The 18631-nt window shown below is 45.4% G+C and overlaps 1 protein-coding gene across 3 annotated transcripts in view; it reads left to right on the top strand.

Moving 5' to 3' along the window:
* The window catches only part of DHX35 (DEAH-box helicase 35), an 89653-nt gene extending 73497 nt beyond the window's left edge, over positions 1-16156 (top strand). The window contains exons 17-20 of one of the 3 annotated variants that reach the window (XM_049869104.1): positions 1400-1481; positions 7100-7171; positions 8910-9021; positions 14920-16156. In XM_049869104.1, the coding sequence (XP_049725061.1) occupies positions 1400-1481; positions 7100-7171; positions 8910-9021; positions 14920-14964 (311 nt within the window). In that variant the 3' untranslated portion in view covers positions 14965-16156. The remainder of the gene's footprint in view (positions 1-1399; positions 1482-7099; positions 7172-8909; positions 9022-14919) is intronic. The other 2 variants (XM_049869103.1, XM_049869102.1) reach the window with 2 other exon arrangements.
* The last annotated feature ends 2475 nt before the right edge of the window (positions 16157-18631 follow it).

The following is an 18631-nucleotide window of genomic DNA, read 5'->3' as shown; positions in this document are numbered from 1 at the left end:
TGTTAAAAAAAAAAGAAAGCAAATAGTGAAAAATATTTTCAGCTGACATGTGAGAGAAGAGATTTAAAAACTTCATTATAGAATGAATTTATTTAATCTATTTAGAAAAAGCACTAGTTTCCAAGTTGATAAGTGGGCAAAGGACTAGAACAGAAAATTCACATAAAACTACAGATAGTAATGAAATAAATGTAAAAGTACCTGCTTTGCCGAAACATTGCTGGTTGGTTAAGAGTGCTGTGAAACTGGCAATCTTATACATTGTTGATGGATTTGTAAATCGTACCAACTTTTGGGAGCTTATTTACCAATATACTATGTTTCATTGGATCTAATATGTCATTACATAAGATACATCATTATTTTATATACCACTGAAAAAGGAAAGAGGAACCCTGGTGGTGCAGTGGTTAAGTGCTTGACTGCTAACCAGAGGTTGGAGGTTCGAACCCACCAGCAGCTCTGAGGGAGAAAAGACCTGGCAGTCTGCTCCCATAAAGATTATAGCTTAGGAAATCCTACGGGATAGTTCTACTCTGTCACATGGGGTCGCTGAGTTGGAATTGACTCGGCACACAACAAGAAGAAAGAAAAAATGCTACCAATTATTACTGTAAAATATTATCCTGACTTCAGTGAGTTAAAGTGTAAAAAAAAGAATAAGCCTTAGAATTGTCATAAGCAATAAAAATGATGTTATCCTTTTGCACAGTAATTTGGAATGTATACTATGGAGATCATCTAAATTCATGGAAGACATTTAAGGTAGCAGTTGATACCAATTAAAATCAAATATTCGGAAATTTTGAAGAATTACATAGTATACCGTATAATCATGGAAGTAATTTTGGATAATGTCCTAGTTTATGTCTTATGGAAGGAACATCACTCCCACAAGATACTCTCCTAAAAAGTAGTTGAGGCCACTGGCCAGCCTGTGGAGTAGTCCTCTTATGCTCTGGTGTCCAGCTTTGGTCCAGTTATCTGTGGGCTAGGGGTGGGCTTGGAGGGCCCCCTTCTAAAGGAACAGTTTGGCATTGTTTCCCACAAAGCAGCCTTTAACCTCCTGACATGGAGCTAGGTCACGCAGCCAGCATCAGGAAGCACAGGGCTGGGGTTGGCTCAGGAGACGGCTGGGAGGGGTGTGAAGCAGCATGTGATGCGGCATCGCAGCACAGGCCCGAGCACACAGGGCACCTGGCAGGCAGGGGTCTCACCCACCTCTCTGTTACTTGTGTAGGTCACGCAGCTGGCGTCAGGAAGCACAGGGCTAGGGTTGGCTCAGGAGACGGCTGGGAGGGGTGTGAAGCAGCGTGTGATGCGGCATCGCAGCACAGGCCCGAGCACACAGGGCACCTGGCAGGCAGGGTTCTCACCCACCTCTCTGTTACTCGTGTAGGTGATCCGGATCCAGTTCTGAGGTGCATTGTCTCGGGATTCTTTGCAAATGCTGCGAGGTTTCATTCCACTGGAGCTTATAGGTAACGTGATATTTTGTGAAGTCATTTGTTAAAGGAGAAATCTTAAAAGTGACCCAAACCCCAAAGAAAGCTGATGTATGGGGACAGTAGAGAAATTAAGTAATTACTTTTAATTTATAACATACCTCCTTTCAAAAAGTAATGGAGGTTAACCACATAGCTTTAAGTAAAGTATTTTAGCTTTCTGGAGATGCTTCTCAAATATTCAGCCCTTCTACCGTTTGTAGTGCATGTTTGAGAAGAATGACAGCTACAAGTCTGGAGGCTGGTTGTAAAAATGGTGGTGTAGAGGGACCTCCTCTAACTTCACAGGTAGGTGAGAGACTCACCATCAGCATCAGTTCAAAGCTGATTCCTATGAGGCAGAGATCAGACATACCTCCTTTCTCCAACCTTTTTACCAATTCTGACACCAGCCGTCCCTCCCACAGCACTCTCTACTCCTCTGCTGGGTTCAGTAATTCGTTTCAATGGCCACACAGAACTCACAGACCATACTTACAGTTATGGGGTTTATTAGGGAAGTAACAAGTTACAGTTCAGGACCAGGACACTCAGGATACCGTTTTTCCATCAGGACAGCCTTTTCTCAGCTGTGCCTGCAGGCAGGCCTCTCTCTGGCCCTCGGCCTCTTGGCCTCTCAGCCTCTCCACCCCTCAGTCCCACCTCTGCCCTGCTTGGGCAAGTGTTAACAAAGCTCTTTAGCTCCACCAGTAAGTGCCCAGAGGCACCCTACTCCGTGGATTGGCAAGCCTAGCTCCATCAGCAAGTGCCCAGAAGCACCCTACTCCGCCAGCAAACTTCCTGCTGGAAGGTGCTCAGCTCTCTAGTTCTGTGGGTCGGTGTGCCTAGCTCTGCCAAGTGCTTGGAGGCTCTCTACCCTGCCAGTAAGCCTCCTGCCTGAAGACACTCAGCTTTCTTCCTCCAAGGGCTGAGAAGCCTACTGTGTGGTCTCTTGCTGGTCTCCTGATTCTGTTGCCTCTGCTGCTGCTGTTTCTCGCTGTCTGTGATGTTACAGCTCTCTCCCTTTCTGTGTCTCCTGGGTCTAGGAGATTCTCAGCGCAGGGATCACAGGTCCAAAGGGCGTGCTATACTCCTAGCTCTTCTTTCTTGGTAGTAGTGAGGTCTCCTCCTTCTGCCCCTGGGATGGCTCATTTTAAGCAAAACTGACCAGTCCCCTTGTTGGGGTTTCATATACCTTATTTGCATGGTCCCACCCCGACAAGGGTACCATGACCTTATTTGTATTATTAGCAAGCTATCCAATACCCTTGGTGGTCCCACAAGCACCTCATTTGTAGAGTCCCACCTAGTCATTCGACGGGAGTTACAAGACCATGGCAAGAAAGGCCATATAAAAGCTGTCTATCCCACCACACTCATAGCTCGTATATATAGGGTCACTATGAGTCGAAATTGACTTGATGGCAGTGGGTTTTTTTTTTTTTTTTTTTTATCCTACCACACTGGTAATATTTCAATTCTAATAATAGAATAATATGACTAGAAGGAACCATTAAAGAGCTCGTCCCCAAAGAAGTTACTTTTGCCCTTGGGTGGTTCATGATGGTTTTAGAGATCTGCAGGGCTGACCCCCCCCCCATCTACCCCAATAAATAGTGGCCTTGTTTCATGTCTTAAGAGATTGGCAGGTATTGTATTGTTTCACTATGTACTATCAACATGCTTCGCACTGTAATCTGTAGTCTGTTTCTTCCCGTTTCATTTTCTAGGCATAGAAAACCACTGATAATTGATGCCCTCTTAGCCGCTGTTAGTATATTTGAACACAATAAAAGCTAAAGCATAGCTTAACCTTTTTTCCTCCAAAGTACATCATTTCAGTTGAGTTGTTACTTTAGTCTGTCTTTTCTGTCCCTTAGCTCATTTTAGTCCCATAACTTCACTGTAGCCTGTCTAAAATTTGGTGATCATAATTATTCTTCTAATAAGCGAGCAATCAAAAAGGCCTTCTCCTCAGCTCTTCTTTGGCTTTCTTCCATATACTGATTTGCCATTAATTTTTTTCCCCTGGAAAATATTACAGTCCTGTTAGCTTAAGGTCAGCCACAATATTCCTTGTCCTGAACACTGGGTTTCAATGAGTCCAGAATTGCATTGAGTGTTTTGGCCACCAGGTCTCTTCCACCTAGTATCCTAGTAGTTGACCATTTGAGCCAAAGTATAGCACTTTACATTTATCTCTAGCATGCTCTATTCATTACTCTAGGCCAAGTGTTCTAGCCTATCAGTGCCATGATTCTGTTGCTCATAGTATGAGCTCCCCCTCCCAACACTGAGTTGTCCATGTTTGAGGCAACTCTTCCTGTTTGGAGGTGAGACCCTCTCTAGAGAGGCCTGAGATCTTCTCCAGTGAGTACTGGTAACTTGTCAGTTTGACTCCTTTCCCTGCTTCATAAGTATTTTTTAGCATTTTCTACTAGCATTTTAAAAGTTCTTTCATCAGTGTCCTCAACAAAAATATGGTCTATTTAGGAGTCCCTGGGTGGTACAAACAGTTAACGTGCTTGGCTTGGAAGTTCAAGTCCACCCAGAGGCACCTTGGAAGAGAGGCCTGGCAATCTACTGAAAAATCAGCCATTGAAAACCCTATGGAGTACAGTTCTACTCTGATACGCATGGGGTTGCCGTGACTGGAAATCGGCTGAACAGTAACTGGTTTAATAGGGGGCCTTTGAGACAAAGGTCTTTGTCAATCAGCTCACTACCACCTGGTAGGGCAGCCAGGACCACAAGGGGATCGGTGTTAGGGTGCAGCAGTGAGCTCAGTATGTTGTTCGAAGTAGTGCCCCGATGCACAGGACCCCTGGCACCCACAGAAATGCTCAATTATTGTAGTTCAGATAGAGACAGCCCAGTGTACTACTGTTCTCTTGTGATCTGACCTTACCCATAGATGTTTGCTCAGTAAATATTTTTTTTAATTAGATCAGATCTGAGCTAGAATTTAAAATATTACCTCAGAGAAATTGATACACAAATACTGAGCTTTCTTTTCTTATTATCACCTATCCTTATATAGTCTTTATCCTTATTATTTAACTTTGCTTAAGAAAAAAGTTTTGTAGAAGTAATCACATGTATTATTTCTGTCCTCAAGGAAATTGAAAGAGAATCTACAGAAGATAAACATTATAGATGTTGTTAGGTGCTGTCGAGTTGTTTCTGACTCCTAGTGACCCTAAGTACAACAGAATGAAACACTGCCTGGGGCAGGGCAGCATAAGGAAGTGAGCGGTAGCTGCCGTTCATCCCCTAGCAACTAAGAGTAGAACTGTCCCATAGGGTTTCCAAGGCTGTAAATCTTTACGGAAGCAGACTGCCACATCCATTGCTGGTGGGCATGTAAAACGGTACAACCGCTGTGAGAAATGATATGGTGCTTCCTCAAAAAAACTAGAAATAGAACTACCCTATGATCTAGTAATCCCACTCCTAGGGATATAACCTAGAGACCTGAAAGTAGTGACACAAACAGATATATTCACTGCTGTGTTCTCTGCCCCAAGAGTCTGTCAGTTGCCATACTGGTTGGCTTGCGTGTTGCTGTGATGCTGGAAGCTATGCCACCAGTATTTGAAGAAGAATGCTATATGAAGAATGTGGCATCAGGATTGGAGGAGGACTCATTAACAACCTGTGATATGTAGATGACATAACGTTGCTTGCTGAAAGTGAGGAGAATTTGAAGCACTTACTGATGATGATCAAAGACTACAGCCTTCAGTATGGATTGCATTTCATCATAAAGAAAACAAAAATCCTCACAATGGACCAATAGGCAACATCATGATAAACAGATTGAAGTTGTCAAGGATTTCATTTTACTGGATCTACCATCAGGGCCCATGGAAGCAGCAGTCAAGAAATCAAATGATGTATTGCACAAGTCTCCTGCAAAAGACCTCTTTAAAGTGTTTAAGAAGCAAAGATGTCACTTCAGGGGCTAAGGAACGCCTGACCCAAGCCATGGTATTTTCAGTTGCCTCATATGCATGCGAAAGCTGGACAATGAATAAGGAAGTCCAAAGAAGAATTGACATCTTTGAAATATGGTGTTGGCGAAGAATATTGAATATACCACAGGCTGCCAGAAGAACAAACAAATCTGCCTTGGAAGAAGTACAGCCAGAATGCTCATTAGAAGCAAGGATGGTGAGAATTCATCTCCCATACTTTGGTCATGTTATTGGGAAAGACCAGTCCTTGGAGAAGGACATCATGTTTGGTAAAATAGAAGGTCAGCAAAAAAGAGGAAGACCCTCAACAAGAATGGATTGACACAGTGACTGCAACAATAGGCTCAAGCAAAATAACAATTGTGAGGATGGTGCAGGACTGGGCAGTGTTTCATTCTGTTGTGTATAGGGTCGTTATGGTCAGAACCGACTCCGTGGCACCTAACAACAACAGTGTTCACTGCAGGTTTATTCACAATAGCGTAAAAATGGCAACAACAATCAGTGGATGAATATAAGCAAAATGTGGTACATACAATGGAACAATGATGAATTCATGTGTAAAAATGGTGTGGGGGTGGCATCTGATCTTCCCTAACTTCACAAGGGGAAAGGAGAATCAAGATCCACAGCCCAAGGCTGTCTTTTAAGGCAAAACTGACCAGTCTCCCCAGTGGGCCACAAGTACACCATCACATAGTCCTGCCCAGTCACCTGGGTGGGAGTTACAAGACCATGAAAAGGCCACATAAAGGTAATCAATTGCACCACACCACAAAACATATAATATGGATGGACCTGGAGGCCATAATACTAAACGAAATAAGTTAAGCACATAAGGACAAATATTATATGGTCCCTTTTTGTAAGAAGACAAGAATAAACCCACCCACTGCTGTCAAGTTGATTTCGACTCATAGCGACCCTATAGGACAGAGTAGAACTGCCCCGTAGAGTTCCCAAGGAGCACCTGGTTAGCAGCCGTAGCACTTAACCAATATGCCAATATGCCACCAGCGTTTCCAAGACAAGAATAGACATGTATAAAGAGACCAATATTCAGTGGTGGTTGTGGGGGAGAGAGGGGAAAGCTCTCTCTAGATAGTGAATACTTGTTATTTTTGGTGATGGGAAAAGTGACACTGAATATGGCTGTAGTGAGCACAGCTTGACCAAAGTAAATGATGTCATTAAGAAGTGCTCAGAGTAAAGAATGCTTGTACTAAAGAAATTAACGTGTTTAGTTTGGCAACACCACCAACAATGACCAAAAAATGAGTGTTTGGTCACACATATATGTGTATAGGCTTACGGGTAGGTACAGGTGTATACATTAAGTGTGCACAGTTAGAAGTATCTGTATGTACGTGTCAGCACAGATATGTATGTGCAGGCACATATATTCAAAGAAGACACAATTACAGATACTTCTCAGATATAACCAAACACCTTTCGAGATTGATTTTCTAAGTTTGAAGGCTTAGGACCTTAGTCTCCTGGGACAACTCAGTCAGTTGGCATAATATAGATCACAGAGTTCATATTCTGCATCCTAGTGAAGTGAGTAGCGTCTGGGGCCTTAGAAGCTTGCTTTAGGCGTTTACAGTCTATTTTGGACACCATTCTTTCTTTTTGCAGGACTACCCGTGACGACCATGAATTGCACATCCATCCTGCATCGGTCCTCTATGCAGAGAAGCCGCCTCGCTGGTAAGCCCCTGCTGCTTTTGGGCCTTGTAACTGTTTGGAAGGCAAGGCCTAGTGCGTGTTTGTCTCTGAGCCCCCAGGGCCTGGCACAGGACCTGGAGGACAGGTGCTCAGTACACCCTTGTTGACTTTGTTACATGACGTTGTCTGTAGAGTTTCTGCCCTGTCAGAGATCTCCGGAAGCAAACAGTGGTAACTGTCTCCTCACTCCCCCACTCAGCAAACGTTTGTTTTCACCCGCTGACTACATGCTAGATTCTGTGCTAGCACAGCTTGGAGATGAGTTTGGCAGCTCACTGTCCTGAAGTAAAGACACACAGTTTTCAGAACCTTAGGAGGAGAGCTTTGATACAGGGATGAATGAGGTGCTGGGGTTGGCACTTCACATGCCAGGCAGAGGCAGGGTTGACTTCATGGAGGAGAAAACATTTGACCTGGACCTGGAAACAGGAGTCTTCCAGGCAGAAAAGGATGTAAAGGACATCCCACACTGAGGAAGTAGTGGCAGAGTACTCCAAGGACCTCATGTCTTTGAGAAATGGGGCATCATTGATATGGCTGGACCAGCACAATTCAAAGGCTTGGTCTATAACTGCCTGTGAAAGGCTGGGTTGAAATGCCCTCCAGGTGATCCTGATGGGTGGTCAAGTTTGAGATCTGCTCCGCTAGACCAGGAATTAGACTTTATCCTGTAATTAGCGCAGATCGAGTGGAAGCTTCTGAGCTGGGGAGTGACTTGGTCAGCTCTGGGTTTTGAAATGTTACCCAGTGGCCATTTGTGTGCAGGATAAGCTGAAGAGGGAAGCCAAACCTCAGTTCTTTGTTAAGGGCTTGCTGACTTTTGGGTGATTAAATTTAGAAGTTGCCTGAAAGAAAAAGGCTTTGCTTTTTGCTGCTTCATTCCTAGGGAGTCTGAAGGGCAAAGAAAGGATGGTGGAGATAGAGCCTGTCCAGGTGCCAGAGAAAGGGCTCCTCCCCTCACTGCCTCTTTGCAGAGGGCCCCTCCCTTTAACCTGGTCCCCCGTTTGCCTGCTGAGAATCACTGGCTTTGGAGGCCCGGGCAGCTGTGTGGCTGGTGCATTGGTAGTTGTGAGGGCAGCCCTGAATCAACTCTGCAGATATCTCAAGCTCCTATCCCTACCTGCTCTCTTCTGTGCTCCTAAGATCTGGGGTTATCTTCTTGGCTCTTTGGTTGTCTGTGACCTTTAACCTCAGGCAAGCCCTCTTTTTTTTTTTTTTTAAATAAAATTCATATACAGTCAAAGATGCATTTTGACAAATGTGTACTTGTATAACTCTCACTCCAACTGAGATACAACATATTTTCATCATTCAAGAAAGTCTTGTGTCTCTTTACAGTCAATTCAATTCTCAGTCCCTTGCAGAATTAGATAAGCCCGTCCCCTCCCCCTCTTTTTTGCCTTTTTTTTTTCTGCATTTGCTAAAGTCATTGGCTGTGTTCAGGGTTCTGTAAATGCAGACCAAGAGTCCAGAAAGGTCCTGTGTTGATGACTAGGATGTCCTGGAAATTATGTAGGATTTAAAGAGTCTTACCTGTAAAATGGACAAACTATTAACCTACCATTCAGGGTCATGAGGCTTAAGTGAGCATTATAAATGGTATATAGAATAGATATCTATTAAAGGTTAAAGGAAAAACAACTCATCATCCTAATTGTTGTGGTTCCTGGTTATCATCATAAGATACAGGAAGTTAGCTGGTGTTTCTCTGTTGTTTCAGGGTTATCTACAATGAAGTCATACAAACCTCCAAGTATTATATGAGAGATGTGACTGCTATTGAGTCTGCTTGGCTGTTGGAGCTGGCTCCACACTTTTATCAACAAGGAACGGTAGGAATGAACAGAGCCTGTCCCCAAACTGTCTGTCTTCTGCGTCTTTATATTTTGTAAATATATATTTATTCTCTAGTTTGGTTCCAAATCCCCAAAACATTCTGGGTAAAAGCACTGTGATCATTTCCTTCAGAGTGAAGTGCATTTAAAAATAACCCCTTTTAACTTCATGAGACAAAACGGAAATGGTGTCTCCAGCTCTTCCTCTCTCCCTTTGTTCTTTTGAACCATTTGCAAAGAAATTCAATCAACTTTGGACCCATTTTTCAGGAGTGGTACAAATATTCTCTAATGAGGGTTGCCTCACAAAGACTATAAACAAATATGCAGGCTCAAACCCAAGGCGGTGTAAGCGGGTTGTGGGTGATGCTGAGCAGCGGCCTTACTGTGTGTGCTCTTCGTCCCTGGCAGCCCACCTGCAGAATGAGCAGGGCGGTGAGCGTTGCACAGCAGATTCTCAGTTTTGTGGTCATCTTCATTTTTTGCAAAAAAAAAAAAAGATCCATTCATTGTAAAAAATGAAAATAATAATAAAAAAAGGCTATACATTCTTCTAATTGTTGATTGAGAGTTGGTTATATTTGAAAGGCTGGCATGACAACAGGTAAATCCGAGTTCACAAACTTCCTGGCTAAATATGGCCCCTGGACTCATTCTGTTTGGCTTGCACTGTGTTTTTAATTAGAGTTTTTAGCCCAATTACATTTCATATATTTGCTGATACGATTGAAGTCTACCGTTTTGCTATTTGCTCCCTATTTGTCCAATTTAGTCTTTTCCTTTTTTTTCCTCCTTTACTCCTTACTTTTGAATTAATCAGGTTGATACTCCATTTTCTTTCTTTTGTTGGCTTTTTATACCTCTTGGTTTTATTTTTTGTGGTTGCTTTAGGGATTGTAATATGTATCCTTAATTTATCATGGTTTACTTTGAGTTAGTATTGTACCACTTAGATTATAAAGTAAAAAACCTACAGCAGTATCTGTCCAGTTATCCCCATTCCATTCTTTGTGCTATTGTCATATTTTTTATTTCTACATAAACCCCAGAATACATTATTATTTTTGTTTCAAACAATTTACTGTCTTTTAAGGAAATGAAGTAACAAGATTAACACAGTGTTTTATATTACCCAGGTATTTATTGTGTCATTCTTCATCCTTTTGTGCAGATCCGAGTTTCTCTTTGCTATCTTTTTCCTTCAGCCTGAAGAGCTTCCTTTAATATATCTTCTAGTGCATTTCTGCTGGTGAAAGATTCTCTCAAGCACTCGTTTATCTGAAATGTTTTTATTTCATCTTCATGTTTGAAACATGCTTTGCTGGGCATAGGATTCTAGATTGACAGTATTGTCTTTCATCACTTTAAGGAGTTCATTCCATTGTTACCTGGTTTGCATCGTTTTTATGACCAGCCATTTATAGTGTTGTTCCACTGTATATAATCAGTCTTTTTTCTCTGGCTGCTTTTCAGATTTTTTTCTTTCTCTTTTGTTTTTCAGCACTTTGACTGTGATGTGCTTTTCTTTGTGTTTATCCTGCTTGGGTTTCTTTGAGCTTATTGGATGTGTGGGCTGATGTTTTTATCATATTTGGGAAATTTGGGGCCATGACGGCAGTGGGTATTCCTTAGAGTATTTTTTCTGATCCAATATCTATCTTCATTCTCGTTCTGGACCTCCTGTTAACATTTGTGTTAGACCGCTTGATATTATCTCACACGTCATTGAGGCTCTAATCAGTTTTTTTTTTTCCTGTGCTTCAGTTTGAATGGTTTCTCTTGACCTATCTTCAAGTTCACTGTGTCTGATCTGCTTTTAAGCCCATCCAGAGAATTTTTTTTTCATTTCAGATACTGCATTTTTTCCATTCTAGCATTTCCATTTGGTTCTTTAAATTTCCATTTCTCTGTGTAGCTTCTCCATGTTTCACTCATTACATCTACCTTTCTCTTTAAATCTTTGAACGTATTTATAATTGGTCTTTTAAAGGGCTTGTTTACTAATTCAACATCTTTGTCATCTGGTTTGTTTTGTCTTTTGACTGCTTTTTCTCCTTATAGGGGCTACATTTTCCTGCTTCTTGTGTCTAGTAATTTTTCGTTATACTGGACATTACAGATGCTATGTCATCGAGAGTCTAGATTTGTTGGCTTTTCTTAAAGAATGTTGAGTTTGTTTTTGTGGATGACAGTTCATTTACTGGCAGATCAGTTTGATTCCATTGAGGCTTGATTTTTGTCTTTAACAGGGCAGATGTAGAGCAGCCCTACTCTTGTCTAGGATGCTTAGTGAAGCCTTTCCACTCTGGCTGGTTAGAACTCCACTGTCTCCCAGCATTGTACAAACCTCTAGAATCTCCATTCAGCTCATAACTCTTAAACAACAGTTTTCTGCCAGCCTTACGTACTCTTGGCCTGCAATGTACAATTTGGTAGTCAGCTAGAGACTTAAGGGTAGCCCTATGCAGATGTCTGGAGCTCCTGCCTTTCTGATACCCCGTCCTGCCAATTTGAGCAGCCTCAGCAGCCTTGAACTTTGATCTCTGTTTCCTCTGTCCAGCCACACTGTTGCTTTCTGTTTAGGCTTCACTTTTTTGTGCCAGGGTTTGGGGAGTCAGGCAGAGAGCTGGGATGAATGTGGAACTCACCTATGTGTTTCCTTTTTCTCGGGGATCACAGCCCTGTGTTGTCTGTTATCCAGTGCCTGCAAACAGTTGCCTCAGATATCTTGTCCAGTTTTACAGCAGAACTCGAAAAAGCAGCAGAAGGAAAAGTCTGAAACCCGTTACAACATCAGGGTGGGGTCTGAACCGTGCAGTGTCTTCAAACCAGAATTTAATTGCCACATTTAAGAATTGAGAAATTGCACATCAAAAATGGATTTCTGGTTTCTCTTGAAAGAAATGTTAAATCTGGTGACCCTGGGCCCGGAGCTCCTGCCCGGAGCAATCAGCAGGATTGAGGAATGGCTGCCTGCTGTGGATGGCACTCTCTGGGTGCCACAGCCCTGCCTCACTTGTTTATTTCAATTTGAGTTCCTGTACATGGGAGGGTCACCTCCACTCCCTTCACTCCCCCTCTCCCCCTGCCCAAAGGGCAATGTCAATGGAAATGGCTTTTTAAAAATCTTCTTAAAATGTTTAAATCTTGTCCAAACAAACAAAAAAAATTTTTTTTCAAACTTAAGTAACTCTTCACACATCCTAGTAGAGGTACTTCAGCTGGAAACCTGACCATACAGCAGGGATTGATAGAAACACAGAGCAGGGACTGATACAAATGCAGTGTGTGCCATCTCTGCCGTGCTGGCCTGACAAGAATAAACCCGAAGTGAAAGGAAATCTATTGCCTCAAAGTCTCCCAGGTGGAAAGCAGCAGACTCCAGGGGCTCAAGAGAAGTGATGCAAACTAAAAGCTGCGAGAAGAATGGCGCAGTGCAGTGGTGAAGTGCCCATAAAAGGAATAAGATGCAGTTAGAGAAGGAGAAACCGGCCTGAAATTGTCTTGGATTCGCTTAGACTCAGAGAACAGAATTAGCCTAGAGGCTGAGTCATTTTCCCTTCTCAGCCCAAAATTACAGTTTCTTTAGGTCAGACCCATGAAGTTAAAGAGCAAAGAGCTTTAGAAGTTTGAAGGAAATGACAAGCCTAAATTTCTGCATTTGCCTTTTTTTCTTTTCAAATGCTGTTTTTCAGCCCATTATCTCCACTGTGATCTCTTAGAGTATTTTTAGAGGGGCTGCAACCTTTAGAAATCACCTAGTTCAACAACCTCATTGTGTAGGTGAGAGTCCCAAGGCCCTCCTTCCCCCTGAAACCTGGCCTCTCCTCAACTAAATAGTCCAAAGACACTTCTGTTAACTCGTCCCAGACTGATCGATTTCTCCAAGAGCTCTCCTGGTCTCTGTGGCTGCCCATGTATGGTAGATGTTCCCTTGTTGAACACCATGCAGTGCCTCAAGGCCGTCCACAGCCCACAAATCAGCCTCGGCTCTGTTCTTGGCACCTGTGGTGACTTTCCATCTCCATTGTTTTTGAGTCTGTCACTCTGTAAGGAGGCCTGAAATGGTCCAGAGTCAGCTTTGTTTATACACAACATTCTTCCGAGAAATGAGCACCAAAAATGGTCTCACAGGCACGATGCCGTCACCTTCCATTCCCACGCTAAGGCTGTGGATGTCTACCAGAGTTGTAGGGTCGCTTCAGGTGAAGTGTAGGGAGGAGAGAATCCAGAGAAGTCCGGCAAGATCTGCAGCTGGGAGGGAAAGAACAGGTGCCTTGCAGTTCTTAAATTTTTTCCCAGCTTTTTGGAAATACCTTTGAAATCTAAGAAGAATCCTCTTACCCGGGACCTTTGTAAGGATGTCGGCTGATCCTTTCTCAGACATGAGTGGATGGAATCTAAACTCCTGCAGCTCATTAGCCCTGTGTCTCGTTCACTTAGTTATCTGGAGGTTATGCGTGGTGGTATGCTTTCTTCTTTCGTACCCCACACTCTTTTAGGACCTGAAGTTCTCGCTGTCAGTAAAGGGGATTGTGGCCTTGAAGCCATGTGTGCTTAGAAAAGGGGTTCAGGCACTGAGCTTGCTGGGGGACAGCAGGCTGCTCTACTGGCAGCCAGCGGTTTGGGAATCCCTCGTGTGAGGCTCCCAGTGCGTGCTAGAGTGGCACGTCTGAGCTGCTGCTGCCATTCATTTATGATTGTTAGTGGGCCCCCAGGGATGTTGTGGTTGGCGATTCACACACTCTGCCTCAAATGCATGTTTTAGGGCTCTAGCACTCCGGAGTTCACCTTAAAAGCTAAAGAACATTTTATCCCAAGCCCCTAGGATCTGATGCCCATGATTACAATGCCTTGCCTCATATATTATTTCTACTGGGAGAGGGAGACATTTCTGAAAAGAAAAAAGCGTCTCTGGGAGGCCTCCACTTCCTGCCTGTTTTCAAGCACGCCCGTACGCTCTGTGGGGCAGGGGCACAGGCAGAGGCAGGGGCAGGGGCTGTGTCTTTGTCTCCAGCCTTGAGCACAGGTACCTGGCATGTTGAGATGCTTGATAAATTAGTTGATCTTGTTCCTAGGGAGAGGATGCCTTTCCTTAGCTGTTTTCAGGAACTTCTCGGAAACGCGAGGTGCTGTCCAACCAGAGCCCAGGCCCCGAGCGCAGGTCTCTGGCTGCAGTGCTGTGCTGTAGCTGGGGCATGTCTCAGAAAGATGGAATACTTCCTGCACAGCCCTCTGTGACCAGGCTCAGCCTTGGGGGACTGGGCCTCAGGCCGCTATCTGCTTACTTAAGGCCTTTTCCTTTGTTGATCACTTGCGCCCTTTTTCTCTAGGCTGCTTCGCAAGGGGCACAACATTTTTTGAGAAGGCGTGGAACAGATGGAAGATTTGTATTTTGGCTGATTCTGTGCGAATTATCCACCACTCATTTCTGTCAGTTTGTCTTATTGTGGTGGCTTGTGTGTTGCTATCATGCTGGAAGCTATGCCGCCAGTATTTCAAACACCAGCAGGGTTACCCATGGTAGACAGATTTCAGCAGAACTTTTAGACTAAGACTAGGAAGAGAAAGGCCTGTCAATGTACTTCCAAAAATGAGCCAATGAGAAACTTTTATGGATCACAACAGAATATTGCCCCCAAATTTATAGTGCTAGGAGATGAGCCCCCGAAGTTGGAAGGCACTGAGAATATACAGTCATTGCAGCAGCGAACTCAAGCATACCTGGGGTTGTGAAGACGGCGAGGACTGGGCAGTGTTCTGTTATACATGGGTCGCCATGAGTCGGAGCCGACTCGATGGAAGCCAACAGCAGCAACAACATGTGAATTTATGTTGAAGTCTGGTTTATTTGTCTAACAGACCCCTAGCTTGATGTTTTCTCTTCTCTTGCAGCACCTGTCCCTGAAAGCCAAAAGGGCCAAGGTCCAGGACTTGTGAGCAGAGCTCAGCTGCAGCGGGCAGGGGCTGCTTGGTGTCCTCTCCTTCCTGTTGCTGCCCACCTGGCCCCAGGGGTGGGCTGGCATGGGCTTATGTGGAACCTTCAGCTGCTCTGAGGTGGGCCTCAGCCTGTCCACTAGCCCCTTCCTTCCCACTCCCCCAGCATTACCCTCCTCACTGGGATCCTGGACGAGTTTCTGCATGGGCAGGCATCACGCTGCGCCACAGCAGGCGTCAGGGGCGCTGCACCCAGGCAGGTGGGAGTCGGCAGGCCGTGCGCCTTGGCTCACTTAGCACGCTCACTAGCCCAGCATGCACCTCAGGCAGGCGCACAGCCCTGGCCCAGCTGGATGGGAAACAAGGAGGAACGTTAGCCACTCACTGAAGGCTGAAGCGGCTTGTGGGATGGACAGAGAACAGAGGACCTGCTGGGGCCACGGCTTTATCAGCGCTGCCAGGGGTAAACAAGCCTGGATTAGGGAAGGGATGAGACCTTGGAAACACTGGGGATTTCTGCCAAAATCACCGAGGAGCGTGTCTGGCAGGCCCAGGGCCTCCCAAACCAAGCTCCTGGTTTTCCTCTGCCGTGTCCCTGTTTCTCCGCAGCCAGGAGACTTGCCGAGGGATTGGCGATGGACAAAGAGAACTGTGCCCTGCTCCTTGTTGGCAAAGGATTTATCTCTTTCCCAAGTGGGCTTAGTTTCCTCTCAGTACGATGCCACATCCAGCTGCCACTGGCAGAGCACTAGTGAAAGCTTCTCAGCTCAGACCCCAAGGGGTCTTCTTTAGCAGGAATTCACAGTTGTGTAGATGGCCTAAACTTCTGTTGCTCAGGAACAGAACCATTGCATATTTGTGTTTTGTTTGTTTATCTGCTTGGTTTCTTGCAAGAACTCATGGGGTGGCTGTTCCAGCAGGCACTGGTGTCACCGTTGCCCCCTGGCTTCTTTGCTCTGGAGGCGTTCGCTTTCAGCACATTGACTGTTATACAGACCCTCTCCCCACCCCCTTACGTTTTCAGTGACGTTTATTTTAAAAACACGTAGCTTGAGAATTTATTTTTGTACTGACATTAGTTTGGATATGCCACTTTGGGCACCAAACATACGTCATTTTTATTTTCATTTTATAAACAGGTAAATAATAGTGATACCTTGTTAATAATAGTAAAACTTTATACCTAAAATAAATGTATCCCCTCCCATCCATGGCTTTTGTGGTCTCTATTTTAAGATGGTCTGATTAATTGTTCCAAGTGAAGGTCTCCCAGTAGCTAAGAAGCCTGATGCTGTGGCATACAGCAGGTGTTGGGGTCACGTGAACCCAGGAAGCCCTATAAAGCAAGATTGTGTGACTGAATATCCTTGAGACCTTATTAGCAAACCATGGTGCGGGGGCTTTTTCAGTGAAGTCCCAAAGAGGAGTTAATGCTTGCCAGCTTCCCACTGGGATCTTTCTGTACAGAAGGTGGTAACTTACTGTGTTTGAAGTCTGGCCTTAGGGCCGGTGCCGATCCTAATATGCTTCTTTTGGGGTCAAAGGTGGAAAGGGTGCAGGACCCACACCCTCTGGGGTTTGAGACTGAGATCCAAACAGTCCACAGGGGAGCAGCCTGGAGCGAGTCCGTCTTTCCTTGTTGCCCTATCTTTGGGGGCACACCTGTACCCCCTGTGCCACTGCCTCTCTGGGGGCAGCCTTCGCCAGGCTAGGCCTCTGAGCTTTGAATCCTGTTAGGTGTCACAGCCCATGATGGGTGGGAATGGACCCTCATTGTCAGAGGCCTGCAACTGCAATGTCCCATGTGGCCTTGGCCAAAGGTCCCTTTAGACCTGTGTCAAGAACCACAGAGCCCTGTCAGGGGTGGTGCCCCAGCCAGCTGAACGACAGGAGGCCCCTGCAAGGCCCTGGCTCCTCTCTGAGCCCCCACACAAGACCAGCAGAGCCTGATGGCCTGGCAACTCACAAGACTTTGTCCCCAAAGTAATTCCTCAGGAATCCGTCCCCTTGGGCTCCACAGTTTTTCATGTGTTAATGAATTTTCCCACTATACTGCTGTGTCTTCCTTCTGAAGCCAGGAGCTTGGTGAGGGGTGGGGATGGAGGAGAGTGTGTGCTGGAAAACTCCAGAGGCCCAGAGATGGGGGTTTCTCACGTGGGTGGCTTACATAGACCCTGCTGGTTCTCTGCTGCAGCTGGCTTCCCTGTGGGCTAGATGTTGCCATTACAGGAGTCCCCTGGCTCAGCCAACCTGGGGCTTCAGTGCTCCTGTTGGTCACCAGGTCTAGTCAGCAGATGTTTGCTGGACAGCTGGGCTTTGTGCACAGCACGGGGGTGGTGTGGAGATGCGTGCGTCGGGTGAATGGATGAGTGGGCCAGGGTGGAGGTAGAAAGACAGACTGCAGAAGCCACATCCAGCTGTTCGAGGCCAGGGCAGCATCCAAGAGAGGCTTCCCCACAACGAGATGCCTGCCTTGAGGGTAGAGAGACGGGCTCACATTCCACACTGTCAGTCCCTGCCAGCCATGCTTTCCACTTTGGCCGTGAACTCAGTTGCACAGTCCCCTGGCTCCACGGTCCTGTGTCGGCACAGCCGGCCACCATTGCCGTTCTCCCTTCGTGAACTGGGTTTTGCCCTCAGTCTCTGGTTGTTCCCCCAGAATTCCATCCCTGCTCTCAACTCTGCTTTTGGGGACCCAGTGCTGACAGCTGGTCGTTAGTCACTTCATAGCCTGAGCAAGGACTAGATGGGGGGCTGGGTAGTAGGGGCAGGGGCTGAGGTGCCTAAATCTGATGAAGGTGAGATCCCATCCTGGAACCACTGGACCCGACCTCTCGGTGGTGGGCCTGGGGCTCTGTGTTTTTAAAAGTGGCCCCTCCCTCAGTTGACTCTAATGATGCCATATGCTTGGGAATCATTGGTGAAGCAGATGACACAGAGAGGGTTGAAACATACAGACATTAAGCCCGGGAGGAAGGTGAGCCACCAGCTGGGAGGTTGGGGCTTGCGGGGGAACATCAGTGAAAACTGTGAAAGCTGATGCCTTTGTTTTTGCCCAGGTGTGCAAAACATGTGCTTTAGCGCCCAACGCCAGCCACTTGCCCCCACCCCCTACCCCAGCACCGCTGTTGGTGGTGTTGGAACTCAGCTCCAGGCACGTGGTGGCAGCGAGCACCAACGTTGGCCCACAGGGAGTTTTTTGGAGTCTCCTGCAGAGGTGAAGAACCTGTAATAATGAGCATTCCGTAAACCTTAACTTTATTCTACGTAAAGGGTCATCCTTCAGTCTGAGCTTTTTTTGGTGCTAAAATTTCTTTTCTTTTTAGGAAATGATGGCAAATTAGATGGTAGTTTTATATTTTTAATGTTTTCCTTGGAAAAATAAAATGGGGACAATCTTACATGGGTTTTTAGCAGTTGATGCAATCCCCAGGTCTGGGAACCACTGGGTTGTGGGATAAGAGTGGGCCAGCTGGCAACATCAGCATGAGAACCATCCGCTTGGGAAAACACATCTTAATTGCCATGCAACTGAATTTCAAGTGAGCTTTGGAGCCGCTAGGCAACTACCTGTCTTTATATCTCATTGGAAGGACCCAACTTAGCAGGTCTCAGCCCCCATATCCCTTACTTCACTCTAAGATCAGATACTTTCCACACCTCCAATGAG

This window comes from Elephas maximus, chromosome 25, assembly GCF_024166365.1.
Source record: "Elephas maximus indicus isolate mEleMax1 chromosome 25, mEleMax1 primary haplotype, whole genome shotgun sequence".
NCBI classification, from domain to species: domain Eukaryota; kingdom Metazoa; phylum Chordata; class Mammalia; order Proboscidea; family Elephantidae; genus Elephas; species Elephas maximus.
Note: the sequence above shows the minus strand (reverse complement) of the source record. Positions and strands in the feature narration are given on the sequence as shown.